Raw genomic sequence first — 18,766 nt, forward strand, 5'->3', positions numbered from 1 at the left:
TCAGGCGGCCTGATTACGTTTTTTTTTATTTTCTATTTTTTTTTATTATTTATTGGGCACCCCCTTGGAAGCTCCAACAACTCCCTGAATACGAATTCGCAACTTTCGACTTTCAACAGGTACCTACTTTACTGCTAGGTGAACAGAGACTAGTGGGGGCTAGGAAGTAAGTGCAAACAACTTCCACCGGCCCGGGAATCGAACCTGTGACATCTCGCTTGCGAGGCAAGAACGGTACCGCTTCTACCACCTGTCCCCCAACCTGATTACGTTGCAGAACGGGTCGAGGGTCGTGCTGGCTGGGGTCATCACCTTCGTGGCGTCTCAAGGCTGTCGTCGAGTACACACTGAGATACATTGTTGCGCAACATAGTCTCGGGAATGTTGCACGACTGTCTCAGAAAAATACAAATTTATTGCGCGACTTTCTCGCAACAGTCCAGAAACACGACTTCATATGTTTCTTGTTTCCCATCCCGTAAGGGAAACAAGATACAAAGTTTCTCAATCTGGACGCATTTGGCAACATGGAGTATCAGTTGACGTTCAGCCTGTGATCTGTGAGGTGGGTTTGCTTACACCTAAGAGCTACATGCATTATTGTTTGCTTAGTTAACAGTACTACATGTAGTTGATATCTTTTATTTTCAGCATCATGTGGACAACTGAAACAACACTTTCTATAATTGAGATGCTACATGCTATTCCTTCTTTATGGGATGTCACATGCCCAGACTATAAAAACCGATGAAAAAAGAAAGACGCCATACAGAAACTTGCAAATGAGCTAATGTAGAAAAATTAGGAAAGAACATAAAAAATTGAGTGATTCTAAAAAAAAAAAAAAGTGGTTGTTCCCCTAAGAAGTGTTTGTGGTTCGGGTATGAACTGCTTATCTTCCTGATTGGAGGAAACGAGCCAAGAGGCGGCCGATGCACTGATGATGTAAATCAGGTGAGTATATAGCCTAAGACACAACAAAAATTAATACAAATTCCTTTGGGGCATCAATGAGAAAGTCATACACTTCCGGAACGATGGAAGATATTGACTGTTTTGACACTGAAGGTATACATCAGGCTTGTAAATGAGTCCCCACTGGCAAGATACCTTAATGGTACTGCAAGAGGTATTTTGGCAGGGATTGAGGCTCCATAGTTTGTATTTTGCTTTGTGATTTTGGGACCAACCATTTTCAGTAATATTTAAAAATCTGAAGCTATTGTTCTTAAAATGTTTCTAAATCCAGCTGCATCTTCTTGTTTCAGGTCTGTCATTAGTTTTTCTCCATATTTTGTTCCTTCCTCCACCATCGTCTAGGACTTTACCTTGCTCTCCATCTTCTTTCTCCTTAGGAAATAAAAACACAGGCACCCGCTGCAGCGGCCACTTCTGCATCCACCGACATGATGACGTCGACTGCTCATCCCGCCAATTCATCGCTCTAGCTTGGGCTGGACCTGCAACAATGTTTCTGAACTGTCTCGCGGCTGTTGTGAAACAATCGTGAGACAGTCCAGCAACAAAGTTTGCCGATTGCTTCTGGACTGTTTCACAGCAGTCGGTAGACAGTCCAGAAACAATGTTACCGTGTATCCCAAGCGTTTCTGGACTGTCTCGCTACTGTTTCTGGATTGTCTCGCAACAGCCCAGAAACATTGTTGAGCGACTGTTTCTAGACAATGTATTTTGATGTGTACGAGGCTTAAGGCCACCTATCCCGACGGCCACATCTCTGTCGCTCACTTCCTTGACTGGACCCAGAGTATCATTGGCAATTAATGAAGAAAATAATTGTACTTAAAATTATTCAATAACCTTATCATTTTTGTTGCAGATCAATATAATCACGCAATGAAGTACACCAAACAAGCCTTGGGAAATCTTATCCAACCTTACCCAACCTATAACAATCCTAAAACTATAAATCATTTACTTTACCTTATTCGTGTTTTCGGTGTTAAGTATGTGTTGGTGTCTTTTGGGGTTCAGATGAGGAGGGGGAACCATGAACTCGAAAGCAATTTTTAACCTTTTATAGGTTAGGTCAGGTTTTCAAAGGCTTGTTTGGTTGTTCTTCTCAGTATTTTACTCCACAGTGTAACATTTCAATGTAGATCATTGAAAGTTTAATGGGCTATTATGATTTTTATATTAATTTATCAAAAAATAACATTTTTTGAATCAATATAAGAATCTACATTAGAAAAAAATATTTCAAATTTTTTGAGTTCAGTACATGGGTCAGGGGACACTGTCAAAACCGTCATGGAGACCTAAGGTTATATTCCGGCCAGTACCTCAATTACTGTTCTATGAAGGACTGTTTTTGGTGTATAGGCTTAAGATCAAACCAGAGACAATGGCTCTTAAATTTTCTTCTAAACTTTCTTTTTTTCTAAAATAAGAATATGTATAGTAATAAATGGACGTGTCTCTCTCTAAATTGTGTGTCTGTCCCAGCTACAGCACAGCTCCAAAACGGAAGCAGTTAAAGACATGAAACTTGCACACACATATTACACAGGCCCCAAGGTTGTGCTCCTTGTATTACTGTTGACCACGGACCCAAGGGTGGTCCAGGAGAGAACCAAAAATCTTCCCAGACTGAGATATCACCACGGCGATTGTGGGAGCTGGCTACCCGTGTCAGGGAGGACAAACTGTGGCGGTCAGGATTAGGTTAAGTTGGTTTCGATTGGCTTGGGGTGGGGTAGTTTAGGTTAGGTATGGTATGGTATGGTATGGTATGGTATGGTATGGTATGATATGGTAGGGTAAGTTATATTAAGTTACAGTAGGTTAGGTTGAGGTTGTTACCCGTGTCAGGGAGGGCATACAGTGACCGTCAAGGTTATATAAGGTGAATAATAACAATAGGCTGTGCAATGATTTTATTTGTCCAAATTAACAATAAAATGTGCTTGATAAAATGTAAACAAATCTTACATATGCTTAATTTTCTCTTATAATAATACATAATTTTTGATGCTTGTGTGTGAAGCAGATGTGAGGTGTTAACAGATGTGTGTGTGTGTGTGTGTGTGTGTGTGTATGAAGCAGATGTGAGGTGTTAAGAGATGTGTGTGTGTGAAGCAGATGTGAGGTGTTAACAGATGTGTGTGTGCGAAGCAGATGTGAGGTGTTAACAGATGTGTGTGTGAAGCAGATGTGAGGTGTTAACAGACGTGTGTGTGAAGCAGATGTGAGGTGTTAACAGACGTGTGTGTGAAGCAGATGTGAGGTGTTAACAGATGTGTGTGTGTGTGTGTTAAACAGACGTGTGTGTGAAGCAGATGTGAGGTGTTAACAGATGTGTGTGTGTGTGTGTGTGTGTGTGTGTGTGTGTGTGTGTGTGAAGCAGATGTGAGGTGTTAAGAGATGTGTGTGTGTGTGAAGCAGATGTGAGGTGTTAACAGATGTGTGTGTGTGTGTGTGTGTGTGTGTGTGTGTGTGTGTGTGTGAAGCAGATGTGAGGTGTTAAGAGATGTGTGTGTGTGAAGCAGATGTGAGGTGTTAACAGATGTGTGTGTGTGTGTGTGTGTGTGTGTGTGAAGCAGATGTGAGGTGTTAAGAGATGTGTGTGTGTGAAGCAGATGTGAGGTGTTAACAGATGTGTGTGTGCGAAGCAGATGTGAGGTGTTAACAGATGTGTGTGTGAAGCAGATGTGAGGTGTTAACAGACGTGTGTGTGAAGCAGATGTGAGGTGTTAACAGACGTGTGTGTGAAGCAGATGTGAGGTGTTAACAGATGTGTGTGTGTGTGTGAAGCAGATGTGAGGTGTTAACAGATGTGTGTGTGAAGCAGATGTGAGGTGTTAACAGACGTGTGTGTGATGTGAGGTGTTAACAGATGTGTGTGTGAAGCAGATGTGAGGTGTTAACAGACGTGTGTGTGAAGCAGATGTGAGGTGTTAACAGATGTTGTGTGAAGCAGATGTGAGGTGTTAACAGATGTGTGTGTGTGTGTGTGTGTGTGTGTGTGTGTGTGTGTGTGTGTGAAGCAGATGTGAGGTGTTAAGAGATGTGTGTGTGTGAAGCAGATGTGAGGTGTTAACAGATGTGTGTGTGCGAAGCAGATGTGAGGTGTTAACAGATGTGTGTGTGAAGCAGATGTGAGGTGTTAACAGACGTGTGTGTGAAGCAGATGTGAGGTGTTAACAGATGTGTGTGTGAAGCAGATGTGAGGTGTTAACAGACGTGTGTGTGAAGCAGATGTGAGGTGTTAACAGACGTGTGTGTGAAGCAGATGTGAGGTGTTAACAGACGTGTGTGTGAAGCAGATGTGAGGTGTTAACAGATGTGTGTGAAGCAGATGATTTGTGTTGCAGGGAAAGTGAACTTCAAAGAGTGTCACAACCAGGGTTCTAGTCACCATGTGCTACACAGTAAGAACGAACCTAACCTAAGCTGACCTGACCTGACCTAACCCAAGCTAACCTAACTGACCTTGAGCATCAGCAGTTTATAGTAGTCAGCAGGTAAGTATTGCAGTCAAAGCCTCAGTCAGTAGTGAACTTGTGACTGCCTCAAACATATCGATATTAAGGGTAAATTTAAGAACGAGGAACTAGGTTTCCAACCTCCAGACGCCCGTGAGCCTCAGTTAACACATAGAGCCAAGTTAATTATTGTGTATCTTCTCTCTTAGGCTGTATGACGTATTAGTTGCTGAACCAACATCATGATTAGATCTTTCATTCCGGTCAGCATCAGTTACGGTCAGCATCAGTTACGGTCAGCATCAGTTACGGTCAACATCAGTTACGGTCGACATCAGTCACAGTCAACATCAGTTACGGTCAACATCAGTTACGGTCAACATCAGTCACAGTCAACATCAGTTACGGTCAACATCAGTTACGGACTACATCGACATCAGTTACGGTGAACATCAGTCACGGTGAACATCAGTTACGGACTACATCGACATCAGTTACGGTCAACATCAGTCACGGTCAACTTCAGAAACGGTCAACATCAGTAACGGTCAACATCAGTCACGGTCAACATCAGTCACAGTCAACATCAGTTACGGTCAACATCAGAAACGGTCAACATCAGTAACGGTCAACATCAGAAACGGTCAACATCTGTAACGGTCAACATCAGTCACGGTCAACATCAGTCATAGTCAACATCAGTTTCGGTCAACATCAGAAACGGTCAACATCAGTAACGGCCAACATCAGTAACGGTCAACATCAGTAACGGTCAACATCAGTCACGGTCAACATCAGTCACGGTCAATATCAGTCACGGTCAACATGATTCGCGGTCAACATCAGTAACGGTCAACATCAGTCACGGTCAACATGAGTCGCGGTCAACGTCAGTAACGGTCAACATCAGTCACAGTCAATATCAGTCACGGTCAGTATCAGTCACGGTCAATGTTGGAAGCACTTGTTTACGCAAAAGTCCACCAGGCAGATTAACCTTTAGTAACACTAGTGGGAGGGGGTTTGGTAACAATAGTGGGAGGGGGTTTGGTAACAATAGTGGGAGGGGGTTTGGTAACAATAGTGGGAGGGGGTTTGGTAACAGTAGTGGGAGGGGGTTTGGTAACAATAGTGGGAGGGGGTTTGGTAACAATAGTAGGAGGGGGTTTGGTAACAATAGTGGGAGGGGGTTTAGTAACAATAGTGGGAGGGGGTTTGGTAACAATAGTGGGAGGGGGTTTGGTAACAATAGTGGGTTTATCGAAGCAACAAACATAACATCTGAAGCCCGTGTCTTCGACCGCCCTGTTCGCCCTGAAGGTGACACGAGCGAAGCCGGTGCTTGTAATGGTGCCGTCAGGTGAGTTTGTGCCACAATGTCTGGAGAGAGAGAGCAGTATTAAGTCTGTACGTTTCACTGTCTATACTGTTTTATTAATTTGTATATGACTTATGTATATGGACGTGTATATTACTGTTATGTATATGGCTGTGTACAGTATATTACTGTTATGTATATGGCTGTGTACAGTATATTACTGTTATGTATATGGCCGTATATATTACTGCTAGGTATATGGCTGTGTATATTACTGTTATGTATATGGTTGTGTATATTACTGTTATGTATATGGCCGTGTATATTACTGTTATATATATGGCCGTATATATTACTGCTAGGTATATGGCTGTGTGTATTAATAGGAGGGCATAATACCATGACATATTTTTTCTTGACGTCATTTTTATATTGTTAATAAAACACAAAAGTTAACACATTGGGAAAACCTCGAAGGTGTGAATTCAACTATGGTGACAACATAAGTAACTAGTCACTATGGATAACAAGTAAACTGTGGTGACTACACAAATAACTAGTCACTATGGATAACAAGTAAACTATGGTGACAACACAAGTAACTAGTCGCTATGGATAACAAGTCAAGTAAACTATGGTGACAACATAAGTAACTAGTCACTATGGATAACAAGTCAAGTAAACTATGGTGACAACACAAGTAACTAGTCACTATGGATAACAAGTCAAGTAAACTATGGTAACAATACAAGTAACTAGTCACTACGGATAACAAGTAAACTATGGTGACAACAGATGCAACTAGTCACTATGGATAACAAGTAAACTATGGTGACTAGTCACTATGTATAACAAGTAAACTATGGTGACAACACAAGTAACTAGTCACTACGGATAACAAGTAAACTATGGTGACAACACAAGTAACTAGTCACTACAGATAACAAGTAAACTATGGTGACAACAGATGCAACTAATCACTATGGATAACAAGTAAACTATGGTGACAACAGATGCAACTAGTCACTATGTATAACAAGTAAACTATGGTGACAACACAAGTAACTAGTCACTACGGATAACAAGTAAACTATGGTGACAACACAAGTAACTAGTCACTACGGATAAAAGTAAACTATGATGACAATACAAGTAACTAGTCACTGTGGGTAACAAGTCAAATCAATGTTCCATATTGGTATTAACTCCATGCAAAGTAAGATGTTTGTTTATGATACTGATAAAACTTAGCTGAGTAACTCACCTCTCAGTAGCGCCCCTGGACGTTAGTATTAGGCGGTCCTTCACACAGTTGGTACTGTCCCCTAAGCAAAAGTATGGACATCTAAATTTGAGATAGGTAGACTTCTCTGGTCCACAGTTGAACGTCCACTGACATCTGTAAACAAAGAAAAGGTTTACCAGGTGTTGATAATGATGTCAAATGTCGCTTACTGTTGATAGGGATGTCAAATGATGGCTCAAACAGGTGTTGATCATAATGCTGAGTGAAATTTGTAACAGGTGTTAACAGTGATGCCAAATGAGGCTGTAACAGGTGTTAACTGATGCCAAGAAAGGTTGTAACAGGTGTTAACAGTGATGCCAAGTACTGTAAGGTTGTAACAGGTGTTAACAGTGATGCCAAGCAAGGCTGTAACAGGTGTTAACAATGACACGAAAGCTTAAAAATAATAGTGATGGTTTAAACATCAAGGAATAAATAAATTATATTCCATACACTTTATTTATACAGCGTATGTGTGTGTGTGTGTTTGTATGTGTGTGTTCGCACACAGGGTGGTGAAATGCGTCTCGTGTGGCAGCATCATGCTAGTGTTAAGGTACAATCACTGCTTGCTCCCTCTCGCTTTCAGCTACCACCTCTGGCTAGCCCTCTTGGCAAACAGGAAAACAACTTGTATAAGTCTTTCCCCAGCAGTACGCAGCCTCCTCACCATCAAGACTCATGCTGTGCCTCCTCGTGGCGACATATGGTAACTGGGTGCCTCGTGGGCACAGGCTAGACGGAGACCTCGGAGTAGCAGTGGGCCCCAGAGGGGCGGGGCATAGGACCATTGGCATGTGGACAGGTCCTGGAGCCTACTAACTACAGCCACCGCCCCAAACGACAAATCTGCGGTGGAGCCCTGCATCAGGCAGACATGCTTACAGAGTTCCAACAAGACCCCAACGGCGGTATAGGCGGAAGAGGTGAACACCATGGAAACCCAACGACTACACCGGCGTACGAAGAAGACAATGCCTGTAGGACAGGGAACTAAGGCGAAACCCAACAAACTGGGCTATTGGCAGTCCATTGGAACTCTCCCTCTCCCTAGTCGTTGCAACACTTGTACCACTAGATCAGGAAAAGGGAGAGCCAAGATGTGTGGTTGCAGCCTGCGCTCCTGCCTCACCACATAAATCAACTAACGCACAGCCATCATCCAGCTCATTATACCTCTCATCATCATCATAACATGACATGACATAAAGGCTAGTGACATGGGGGGGGGGAAGGAGGTTCAGGGGAAGGATAAAGGGAGGATAGAAGTGAATTTTATAAGGAGAGGAAAAGTGCAGTGGCTTAAACACCGCTTGCGTGAGGGGGTAGGCAATGTGCCCAGATGGGTGGGTGGTGCTGCAACACACTGCCAGGACGAGGCCTAGTGGGGGCCGGGAGTAGGGTCGGGCTATCAATGGGCCAAGCGTGGGAGCTCTGATGGTCGTCAAGTGCTCAGGATGTGTTGGTGAAGCGGAGGACGAACCAACCGCCCCGCCACGGCGGCGGCGCAAGCAGAGAAGCGCAGGGGGGCGGACCCACGGACACCTCTCACTGAAAGAAAACCAAGGAAAGGGAAACGGAATGTAATTAGTTGTAAAGTTGTTTGGAGAAAGGCGACGGTAAAGTCTTTGAGCTATGTCAAAGACGAACAGAGCGAGTTGGGGGAAGTGTTTTGAATCTTTGAGCTTGAAATGTCAAAGTATTCGTAGCAAGGAAGGATGAGCGTATCGTAGGATAATTTTTAATGAAGGCAGGAGACAGAATTGAGCTTTTTTGTCAAATTATTAACGGAGATTAAGAGGAGATTTTTTTTTCATGAGTTCGCAGTATGTTTTTTTTTGGGGGGGGGTGGGGCGGTGGGTTGTTGTGTATAGAGGTTGGTTGGTTTAATTGTAATCTGGGGCTGGGCTTTTGGTGTCGGTAAGTTGATATGTGGAGTGATAGTTTTTGTTTAGGGAGGAGTTGTTGAGTTTGGTTGTTTTTATTGAGAAGGGTTGTCACTGAGGTTGGGCATGTTTGGGTTGGTTCTGGAGAGTTGTAAGTATTTCAGTGAGGCTTTGTCTGGGGGGGGATGTTGTGTTTGGAGATTGGTTGGGGAGGCGGAGTTGGAGGTCGGGTGTGTTGATTTGTGTTGAGATAGGATTGCTTAGGGGGGATTGTTGTGTGTGGATAAAGTAAGGGGGGGGGGGAGGTGGACATTGTTAGTAAGGTCAGGTATGATAAGTTTCTTGGGAGGATTGTAGGTATGGATATGTGGTTGGTTGAGTTGAGTTATTTATTATTTATTCTTTTATTTATTTAATTATATTATTTATTTATTTATTTATTTATTTATTTATTTATTTTTATTTATTTATTTTATTTATTTTTTTTTCCCGTGTGCTCATACAGGTCTTCTGCATTTGCGGGGTGGGCTTTTGTAGGTATTGTGCACTCCCCACGGAACCTCCTTGGCGTCACTTCCTCTACAAGGACAGCCCGTTACTCGAGGGAGTATAGTTTCATTCTTCGAGGGAGGGCTTGTGTACAGGTACTATGCACCCCTCCCCTACCTCATTGGCTAAGGGGGGCGTCCAAGCCATCTGTATGCTAGTATGGGATGGGTATGTTAGGTTTTTGTTTTGGGAGGAGTGGTAGGGTGTGGTTAGTGAAAGGTTGAGTTGGGTTATTTTTATTTTGGGGGGATTGTTAGTAAAGGTTGGGTATGTTAGGTTTTGCTTTGGGAGTGGTTGTTTGGTATGATTAGGTGCTGGTTGAGTTGTGTAAAGGGAGGGGCAGGTTATTTTTTTTAATATAATTTTTATTTATTTATTAATTTGTTTATTTATTTATTTATTTATTTATTTAATTTTTTTATTCATCAAAGCCCCTATACTCCCAAAAGTCCTATGGCGATGGACGAGTAGCGACGGGGACAGGCAGAGATGACTGCCGGGTGTCTCTAGTCACAACTCTGCACATGGGCGGCACAGATAAGATGTCGTTTATGCACTGGGATCAGGAAGCAGTGTAATCCGGTCCTGTCTGTGCGACTGAGCAGCCCTATGTAGGAGCCACTCTGCTCCCCCCACATGGGGAGGGGGCTCGAAAAGGTACCTAAAAACCCAACCTGACTGGGCAACTGCACCCAGTAAGGTCATCCTTATGCGGTCGAAAACACAATAAAATTCACAGATCCAAACAAAAACAAACCATACAACCTCTTATGGTCGCTGCATGGAATGTCAGGACCCTTCTGGATACTGGCACAAATGAACATCCTGAAAGAAGAACTGCCCTTGTGGCAAAAAAACTGGCCAGGTATAACATCGGCATAGCAGCCATCAGTGAGTCCCGGCTCCCAGAGGAGGGCCAACTCACAGAGCGGGGGTCTAGTTATACCTTCTTCTGGAAGGGTAAGCCTGCTGTGGAGAGAAACCGCATTTATGTAGTTGGCTTTGAAATCCTCCAACGCATCCTACACAGGCTAACTGAAATACCTATTGGGATCAACGAGCGCCTTACGAGGCTTCGAGTCCCGCTGAATCACTCACAGCATGCATTTTTCAACTGGATGCAGAGGATGATGACATCAAGGAGGCCTTTTACGCCGACTTCGACAGAGTACTAATCTTTATGCCCAGAGAAGACAAGGTTGTGTTCCTTGGTGACTTCAATGCCGGAGTTGGTAGAGATGCTAACATTTGGCAAGGAACCTTAGGAAGAAATGGACTAGGAAAGTGTAATCCCAACGGCCTACTCCTCCTCAGAAAGAATGCTGCACACAACCTCACTATGACCAATACCTTGTTTCGGCAGGACAACCACGATCCAAACACTGGCATCTCATTGTCTACATCATTGTCAGGTAAGATGTCACCATGATGTCCTCATCACCAGTACCATGTGTGGCTCAGACCACTGTGACACTGATCATTGACTTATCAGAGCCAAGCTCTCACTTCACGTCGCCCCAAAACAGCGAAGGTAGCAAGCCTCCAGAAGAGATTTTAATACTAAGCGTCTGGAGGATCCAGTTGTAGCACATGCTTTCAGAGAGCAACTCGAACATGGGCTTATAAACAACCCAACAGCAAACAACACGAATCCCAGTGCCGAATGGGATACTCTCAACACTGTTATGACAAAAAACCTGCAAAGAGACCATCGGCCAGATCGAAAGAATACACCAGGACTGGTTTGATGATGAAAATGACCTGGCAATCAAAGTACTCATCGATGATAAACGTGCTGCGTTTGCTGACTGGCAAAACAACCCTCAGTCTCGGATCAAAGCTGATACCTTCCACAAGAAGAATGTGGCTGCCCAGCGGGAACTTCGGAATCAAAAGAATGACTGGCTTAAAAATAAAGCATGTGAATTACAAGAAAACTGCAGATCAGCACAAGATGCGTGAATTTTTCAATTCCATTAAAATATCTTATGGGCCAATCACTTGTGGTGCATCCCCCTCCTCTCATGTAACTTCATAATTAATGACAAAAAAGGCCTCCTTCAGCAATGGAAAGAGCATTACCATTCATTGCTCAACCGAATCACCAACGTGAATGTCCTGACTACCTGGCAGGTCCCTCAGCATCCAGAGCTAACCTACCTCAGCTATCCTCTATCCCTGGATAAAGTAGCTACTGCCATCAAACAGATGAAAACTAATAATGCCTCAGGGCCTGATGAAATCCCTGCCAAGCTTAACAGCCGTCTCCACTCTCTCCTGGAGAATATATGAGAAAAGGAGGAAATCCCCCAAGTTCTTAAAGACGCCTCCATTGTCAATATTTATAAAACAAGGGAGACCAGTCAGACTATGGCAACCATGGTGGGATCTCGCTGCTCTCCGTAACTGGCAAGATTATCGCCCAAGTCCTCCACAACAGACTTCTTAGTGAGGCAGAAAACATTCTCCCAGAATCTCAATGTGATTTTAGACCATCACATGGCACCACTGACATGATATTTGCTGCCTGCCAAATGCAGGAAAATTGCAGAGAACGGCGTCGTGACCTGTACATGGCTTTCCTCGACCTAACCAAAGCCTTCGACTCAGTCAACAGGGAAGCCCTCTGGTGGACTCTCAACCCTTTTGGCCGCCCACCAAAATTCATCGCCATTGTGAGGCAACTCCACGATGGCATGAATAGCAGTGTCCTACACAAGGGCGCCCAGTGGGAGTTCTTCCCCATCCAAAAAGGGATTAAACAAGGGTATGTAATGGCACCAATTCTCTTTTCCGTTTTCTTGGCTGCCTTCCTTACTCGTGTCAGTGCCAATTTAGCTGGTGGGGTGGACATCGAGTACTGGGTGAAAGGGGGTCTTGTATTAGCCCCTTAGTTTTTATATAAATGTTAGGGCTGTACATTTCGTTTATATAATCATATCACCCTCTGTAACTTTCCACTGGCTATGAGGTGACATGGTCACATCACGTGATGGGTAAGTTCCTTGAGGTGCAGCCCTACGAGTGTTAGGTCAGCATATACAAGCCGGCTGCTTGAGCATTTTTTCTCACTCTCTCACACAAACAGGATGTATTTAGAAGAGCTACTTAATATAGCTTCCATCCTCATTTAACACTCATAGCTACCCAGTAAGTGATATACACTTGGAACTGTATATAATATATTTTCTTAATAAATATAGAAAGGACCATTGGGTATGGCTACTAAAACCCAATATACTTTTACATGTTCCAGCCCCATTAACCCAGCAAGAATCAACAGTTAAAGGGCCAGTTCATAGGTGGTAGCTGTAGGATTTGCAATACCGAGTTTAACTATTCCCACTATTATGTTAATTTTGGCAGTGATAATTTGTTTTGTTATTGTAAGTCAGTATCTTGCAAGTTGAACATTGTACATAATATACTCTCCCGTTAGACACTAAAGTCTAGGACCCCAGTAGTTAATGAACTTATGGTTCCAGAGTCCCCAGCTTAGTGTCTACACATTTGTTTGTAACAAGGTTAGGTTTATGTATAGGATGTATTCTACGAGACTAGTTAATTCCTCGTGAAAGCTCGGAAGCTGGTGATCGAGCGATGTATTAGCCCCTTAGTTCTTATATAAATGTCAGGGAAGTACATTGGGTTTATATAATCATATCACCCCCTGTAACTTTCCACTGGATATGAAGTGACATGGTCACATCATGTGATGGGTAGGTTCCTTGAGGCGCAGCCCTAAGATTGTTAGGTCAGCACATAGAAGCCCGCTGCTTGAGCATTCTTCCTCACTCTCTCACACAAGCAGGACGTATTTAAAAGAGCCGTTTAATATAGCCTCCGTCCTCATTTTAACACTCATAGCTACAGTGATTAAGTTACCGTGATATACACTTGGAACTGTATATAATATATTTTCTTAATAAATACAGAAAAAAAGACAGTTGGGTTTTGCTACTCAAACCCTATATATTTTTACATGTTCCAGCCCTATTAACCCAGCAAGAATCAATGGTTAAAGGGCCAGGTCAGTCTTTTCAACATAAGGCGACTCCAGGCAAGAACAACGGTGTCGGCAGCTTCCATTACTGAGCTTCAGTATACAGAAAACCTTATCCTTGTTGCTCACACTGAACACGACCTACAGGAGATCCTGAACACCTACACAGATGAATATTCACACATCGGCCTTGAGGTGAATGTACATAAGACTCCGATTCTCTTTCAACGTGCCACTGGTTCAGACACACCTCCACCATACATCCAGCTGAATGATACTACCCTCTCTAATGTTACCCACTTTCGGTATCTCGGCGCCCACCTATCCACCACTGCAGACATTAATGAAGAGATGAAGCATCGGATCAGATGTGCATCTCAAGCCTTTGGCAGACTCCGAAACCGTGTCTTCAGCTGTAGAGAGCTGAAACTATCCACAGTGTTACATGTATATTGAGCAGTGCCAATTTTACCCCCTCACCTGGGAGCCGATTGCTCCACTTTGTAACCCTTTAAGGAGCACCACACGAGAAGGTGTCAATACTTTCGAGTTAGCCTGATTGCAAACCGAGGCAGACAAGCTCAAACGCCGGAAAGATGCTGCCACCGCCCCTCCCGCACTAGATGCAGCCCTCCATATCTGCAACGAATGTGGATGACCCTGCAGGTCCCATATCGGCCTCTTTAGTCACCTCAAAACTCACCAACCTAAGTGACAAACTTAATAAGTTATATCATTGTATTATATAGCTGGATGATAGACATACCTGTACTAGATTCCGAGTGACAGCAAAGTATTAGTAGTAGTAGTAGTAGTGTGTGTGTGTGTGTGTGTGTGTGTGTGTGTGTGGCAGACCCTTAGTCGTTTTGGATGTCCACCAAAATTTACTGCCATTGTGAGGCAACTCCAGGATGGCAGGAATGGATGTGTCCTGCACAACGGTCCAAAGTATGACTTCTTCCTCGTCCAAACGGAAGTAAAACAAGGATTTGTACTGGCACAAATTCTCTTTTCCATTTTCTTGGCTGCCTTCCTTACTAGTGCCAGAGTCAATTTAGCCGGAGGGGTGGACATCGAGTACCGGATGAAGGGACTTTTCAAGACGACTCCAGGCAGGAACAAAGGTGATGGCAGCTTCCATTACTGAACTTTAGTATGCAGACGACCTCACCATTGTTGCTTATACTAAACGCGACCTACAGGAGATCTGAACACCTACGCAGATGCATATGCACACTTGGAATTGAGGTTAATGTACTTAAGACCCAGATTCTCTGTCAGCCTGCCCCTGGTTCAATCACACCTTCACCATCCATCCAGATTCACGGCACTACATTCTCTAATGTTATCCATCCAGATTAACGGTACTACCGTCTCTAATGTTACCCATTTTCGAAATCTCGGCTCCCACCTGCCCACCACCATGGACATCGATGAAGAGATTCAACATCATATCAGCTGTGCATCTCAAGCCTTTGGCAGACTCCGTACATGTGCCTTCAGCTGTAGGGAGCTAAAATTATACACAAAGTTGTACACATATCGAGCAGTGGATCTCCCCACCCTGCTGTATGGCAGCGAGACATGGGTCACATACAGGAGGCACCTCAAGTCGCTTTAAGACTTTCACCAACGTAGTCTACGTTCCATCCTCCGAGTTCACTGGGAAGACAAGAGAGCAAATGCCAGTATTCTTGCTTACACCAACTGTAGGAGCATCGAGGCTACTATTATCTATGAACAACTACGTTGGACAGGCCATGTTACCCGTATGGACGAGAGTAGAATGCCAAAGCAATTACTTTACAGTCACCTAACGAATGGTAAAAATAATGCTGAGGGGCAATGGAAAGGATATGAGGATAATCTTAAGACAAACCTGAAGAAGTGCCAAATCGACCCCATCAAATGGGAGACGATCACTCGACACCGTAACGCTTGTAGGAGCACCACACGGGGTGTCAATACTTTCCAGTTAGCCCGACTGCAATAGATGTAGCCCCCTACACGTGCAACATCTCTGGACGACCCTGCCGGTCCCGTATCGGTCTCTCTAGTCACCTCAGAGCTCACCAACGAAGGTGACATCCTTAATAACTCCTATCATTTTATTATAGCTGGATGATCGTCATACTCGATTCTGAGTGACAGCAAAGTAATAAAGAAAACGAGGGCAGGACACACAGTGTTACACTCAAGAGGGTGGACACATAGTGTGTTAGACTCACGAGGGTGGACACATAGTGTGTTAGACTCCCGAGGGTGGACACACAGAGTGTTAGACTCACGGGGGAGGACACACAGTGTGTTAGACTCACGAGGGTGGACACACAGTGTGTTAGACTCACGAGGGAGGCCACACAGTGTGTTAGACTCACGAGGGAGGACACACAGTGTGTTAGACTCACGAGGGTGGACACACAGTGTGTTAGACTCACGAGGGTGGATACACAGTGTGTTAGACTCACGAGGGAGGACACACAGTGTGTTAGACTCACGAGGGAAGACACACAGTGTGTTAGACTCACGAGGGAGGACACACAGTGTGTTAGACTCACGAGGGTGGACACACAGTGTGTTAGACTCACGAGGGAGGACACACAGTGTGTTAGACTCACAAGGGAGGACACACACAGTGTTAGACTCACGAGGGTGGAAACACAATGTGTTAGACTCACGAGGGTGGACACATAGTGTGTTAGATTCACGAGGGAGGACACACAGTGTGTTAGACTCAAGAGGGAGGACACACAGTGTGTTAGACTTACGAGGGAGGACACAGTGTTAGACTCACGAAGGGGGACACACAGTGTGTTTGACTCACGAGGAAGGACACACAGTGCGTTAGATTCCCTAGGGAGGACACACACTCAGGAGAGAGGACACACAGTGTGTTAGACTCACGAGGGAGGACACACAGTGTGTTAGACTAACGAGGGAGGACACACAGTGTTAGACTCACGAGGGTGGACACACTGTGTTAGACTCCCGAGGGTGAACACACAGTGTGTTAGAGTCACGAGGGAGGACACACAGTGCGTTAGATTCACGAGGGAGGACACACACTCACGAGGGAGGACACACAGTGTGTTAGACTAACGAGGGAGGACACACACAGTATTAGACTCACGAGGGTGGACACACGGTGTGTTAGACTCACGAGCGAAAAAACACAGTGTGTTAGACTCACAAGGGAGGACACACAGTACGTTAGACTCACGAGGGTGGAAACACAATGTGTTAGACTCACGAGGGAGGACACATAGTGTGTTAGACTCACGAGGGAGGACACACAGTGTGTTAGACTCACGAGGGAGGACACACAGTCTGTTAGACTCACGAGGGAGGGCACACAGTGTGTCAGACTCACGAGGGTGGACACACAGTGTGTCAGACTCACGTTAGGTAGAGTTAGGTTAGGTTAGGTTAGGTTAGGTTTCCTTACAACACATTATTAAGTCACGCCTCACTTCACCTTTGATTTGGACTACAGTTTCCACTTGGGTTGCTTTCGTCCTGGATGACTTTTGTCTCTCCTGGCACCATATTGATTTCACCACAGTCCTCAGTAACTAGTCGCCGTGCTTGAGCAGGTACCTGGAAGCTGTCAGCCGCCACACCTGCTATCACCATCAACACAAGTGCTGGTGTCACCATTCTGTGTGATGGCAGACTATGATAAGAGAGAACGAATACAAAGAAAATTAAGAGAGACAAAGATGATTATTATGCAAAAAAGTGGGAAACCTAATTATTATTGAATTTAGAAATGTTAATACAACTGTTGGTTTAATTTTCGGCGCAATAATCTCTGAGATAGAGACAGTTTTAACTTAATAGAAATATTTGATGAAAACGTATCTAATGAAATCATGAACTTATTATAGGTCACCACCATGAAAACATCGCCTCATGCCTGGCAGCGTCAAATGTAGATCCTTGTCACGGGAAAGTGATTCTTGTATAATCATTGTTATATTATCTATTGTCCTTGTGGGCATCTTACTGTTCGTTGTGTAGGAACTGATATTCATTATACTTAATTCACGCTGATGGCGTCGCATTGATAGATAAATAGATGCATAAGTTCATTGATCCAAAAATGGCAAATTACATACATACAAACATATAATAAGTTAATTAAAAATGATGTAAGCTTTATTATGTGTCATATTATGGAATAAATTATGTTTGTGTTTACCTTTACTCTAAATATTATCTTGTTCTAATTGGGTTTTGTTTTGTTCTGTTGCAGATGTATATGGATGTATTAGCTGAAACAAGCCTTGATTACTGAAGGTGTTTGATATCATACGACAATTTAATCAACTCATAATCTAATAACAACACGAAACGCATACTCTGCCCCGACATGCTTGATGTTGATCCAAATTCCCCTGAATCGGCTGCTTGTCCAATTAACCAGTCCGTTCACACATATTTATATTTGGGTTTTAAGTAACGAAACCCAAACGGTAGTTCCTTTGTTTTATTATAAAAGGTTGTAGATATAATTCCTGAGTGTATATCAACCGTAAGTCTCACTGTCTAGGAGTGAATGAGAAAGGGACGGCGTTTATGTATGATAAACGTTAGGTCACGTCCTTACGATATGAGTTGAGGTGAGCTACTGAAGCTTAAGGGCATCGCAGTGCGTGCTTACAGAAATGCTGAGCTATGGGTCTCGCCCTCTTGGGTGAGTTGCCCGCTCACGTGTCCATCTCATGTCTTACTTATAGACAGTGGAAAGTTACAGGGTGGTGAATCTGAATATAATATCAGATGTATTGACCCATTTATATAATACGTTCTGTTGATGAGACAGGGGCCTATTACATCGCTCGGTCACCTACCAGCCGAGCTCCGTGAGGCCTAAATAACTCACAGAGTACAGTATATCCTAGACAACCCTAACCATGTTATAAACAGATATGTAGACACTAAGCTGGGGATATTACTGTAGGGGTATTCTCTACTACAGGGGACCTAGACTTTTGTGTCGTACGGTTTAGTATATTATGAACAATGTTGAATTTGGATGATACTGCCCGGTAATAACAGAACAGGAACCTAATTGCCAGAATTAACAGAATAGAGGGAATCGTAAGACTTGGTAGTGCAAATTCCCGTGACAGATAAAATGGCAAGTTATTATTCAAATCAGCAAAATGTGTCTCGTTCAAGAAAGCTAACACTTTTAATTTCTCTGATACTATTTGAATATCCTTGATAGTGAAATTCATTATAGGAAGTGGAATTAAAGCAGACTTGAGTTTTCGA

At 43.7% G+C, this 18,766-nt stretch overlaps 1 protein-coding gene across 1 annotated transcript in view; it reads right to left on the reverse strand.

Annotated features, from left to right (window-relative positions):
* Window positions 1-4,215: 4,215 nt before the first annotated feature.
* LOC121857227 (leucine-rich repeat extensin-like protein 2) overlaps window positions 4,216-18,766 on the reverse strand; it is a 43,567-nt gene continuing 29,016 nt past the window's right edge. The window contains exons 2-4 of the mRNA XM_042353196.1: window positions 16,962-17,144; window positions 7,025-7,159; window positions 4,216-5,822 (exon numbers count right to left, since the gene is read on the reverse strand). Coding sequence (XP_042209130.1) covers window positions 5,435-5,822; window positions 7,025-7,159; window positions 16,962-17,143 — 705 coding nt within the window. The 5' untranslated portion in view covers window position 17,144 and the 3' untranslated portion in view covers window positions 4,216-5,434. The remainder of the gene's footprint in view (window positions 5,823-7,024; window positions 7,160-16,961; window positions 17,145-18,766) is intronic.

Source organism: Homarus americanus, unplaced genomic scaffold (genome assembly GCF_018991925.1).
Source record: "Homarus americanus isolate GMGI-L3 unplaced genomic scaffold, GMGI_Hamer_2.0 scaffold85, whole genome shotgun sequence".
NCBI classification, from domain to species: domain Eukaryota; kingdom Metazoa; phylum Arthropoda; class Malacostraca; order Decapoda; family Nephropidae; genus Homarus; species Homarus americanus.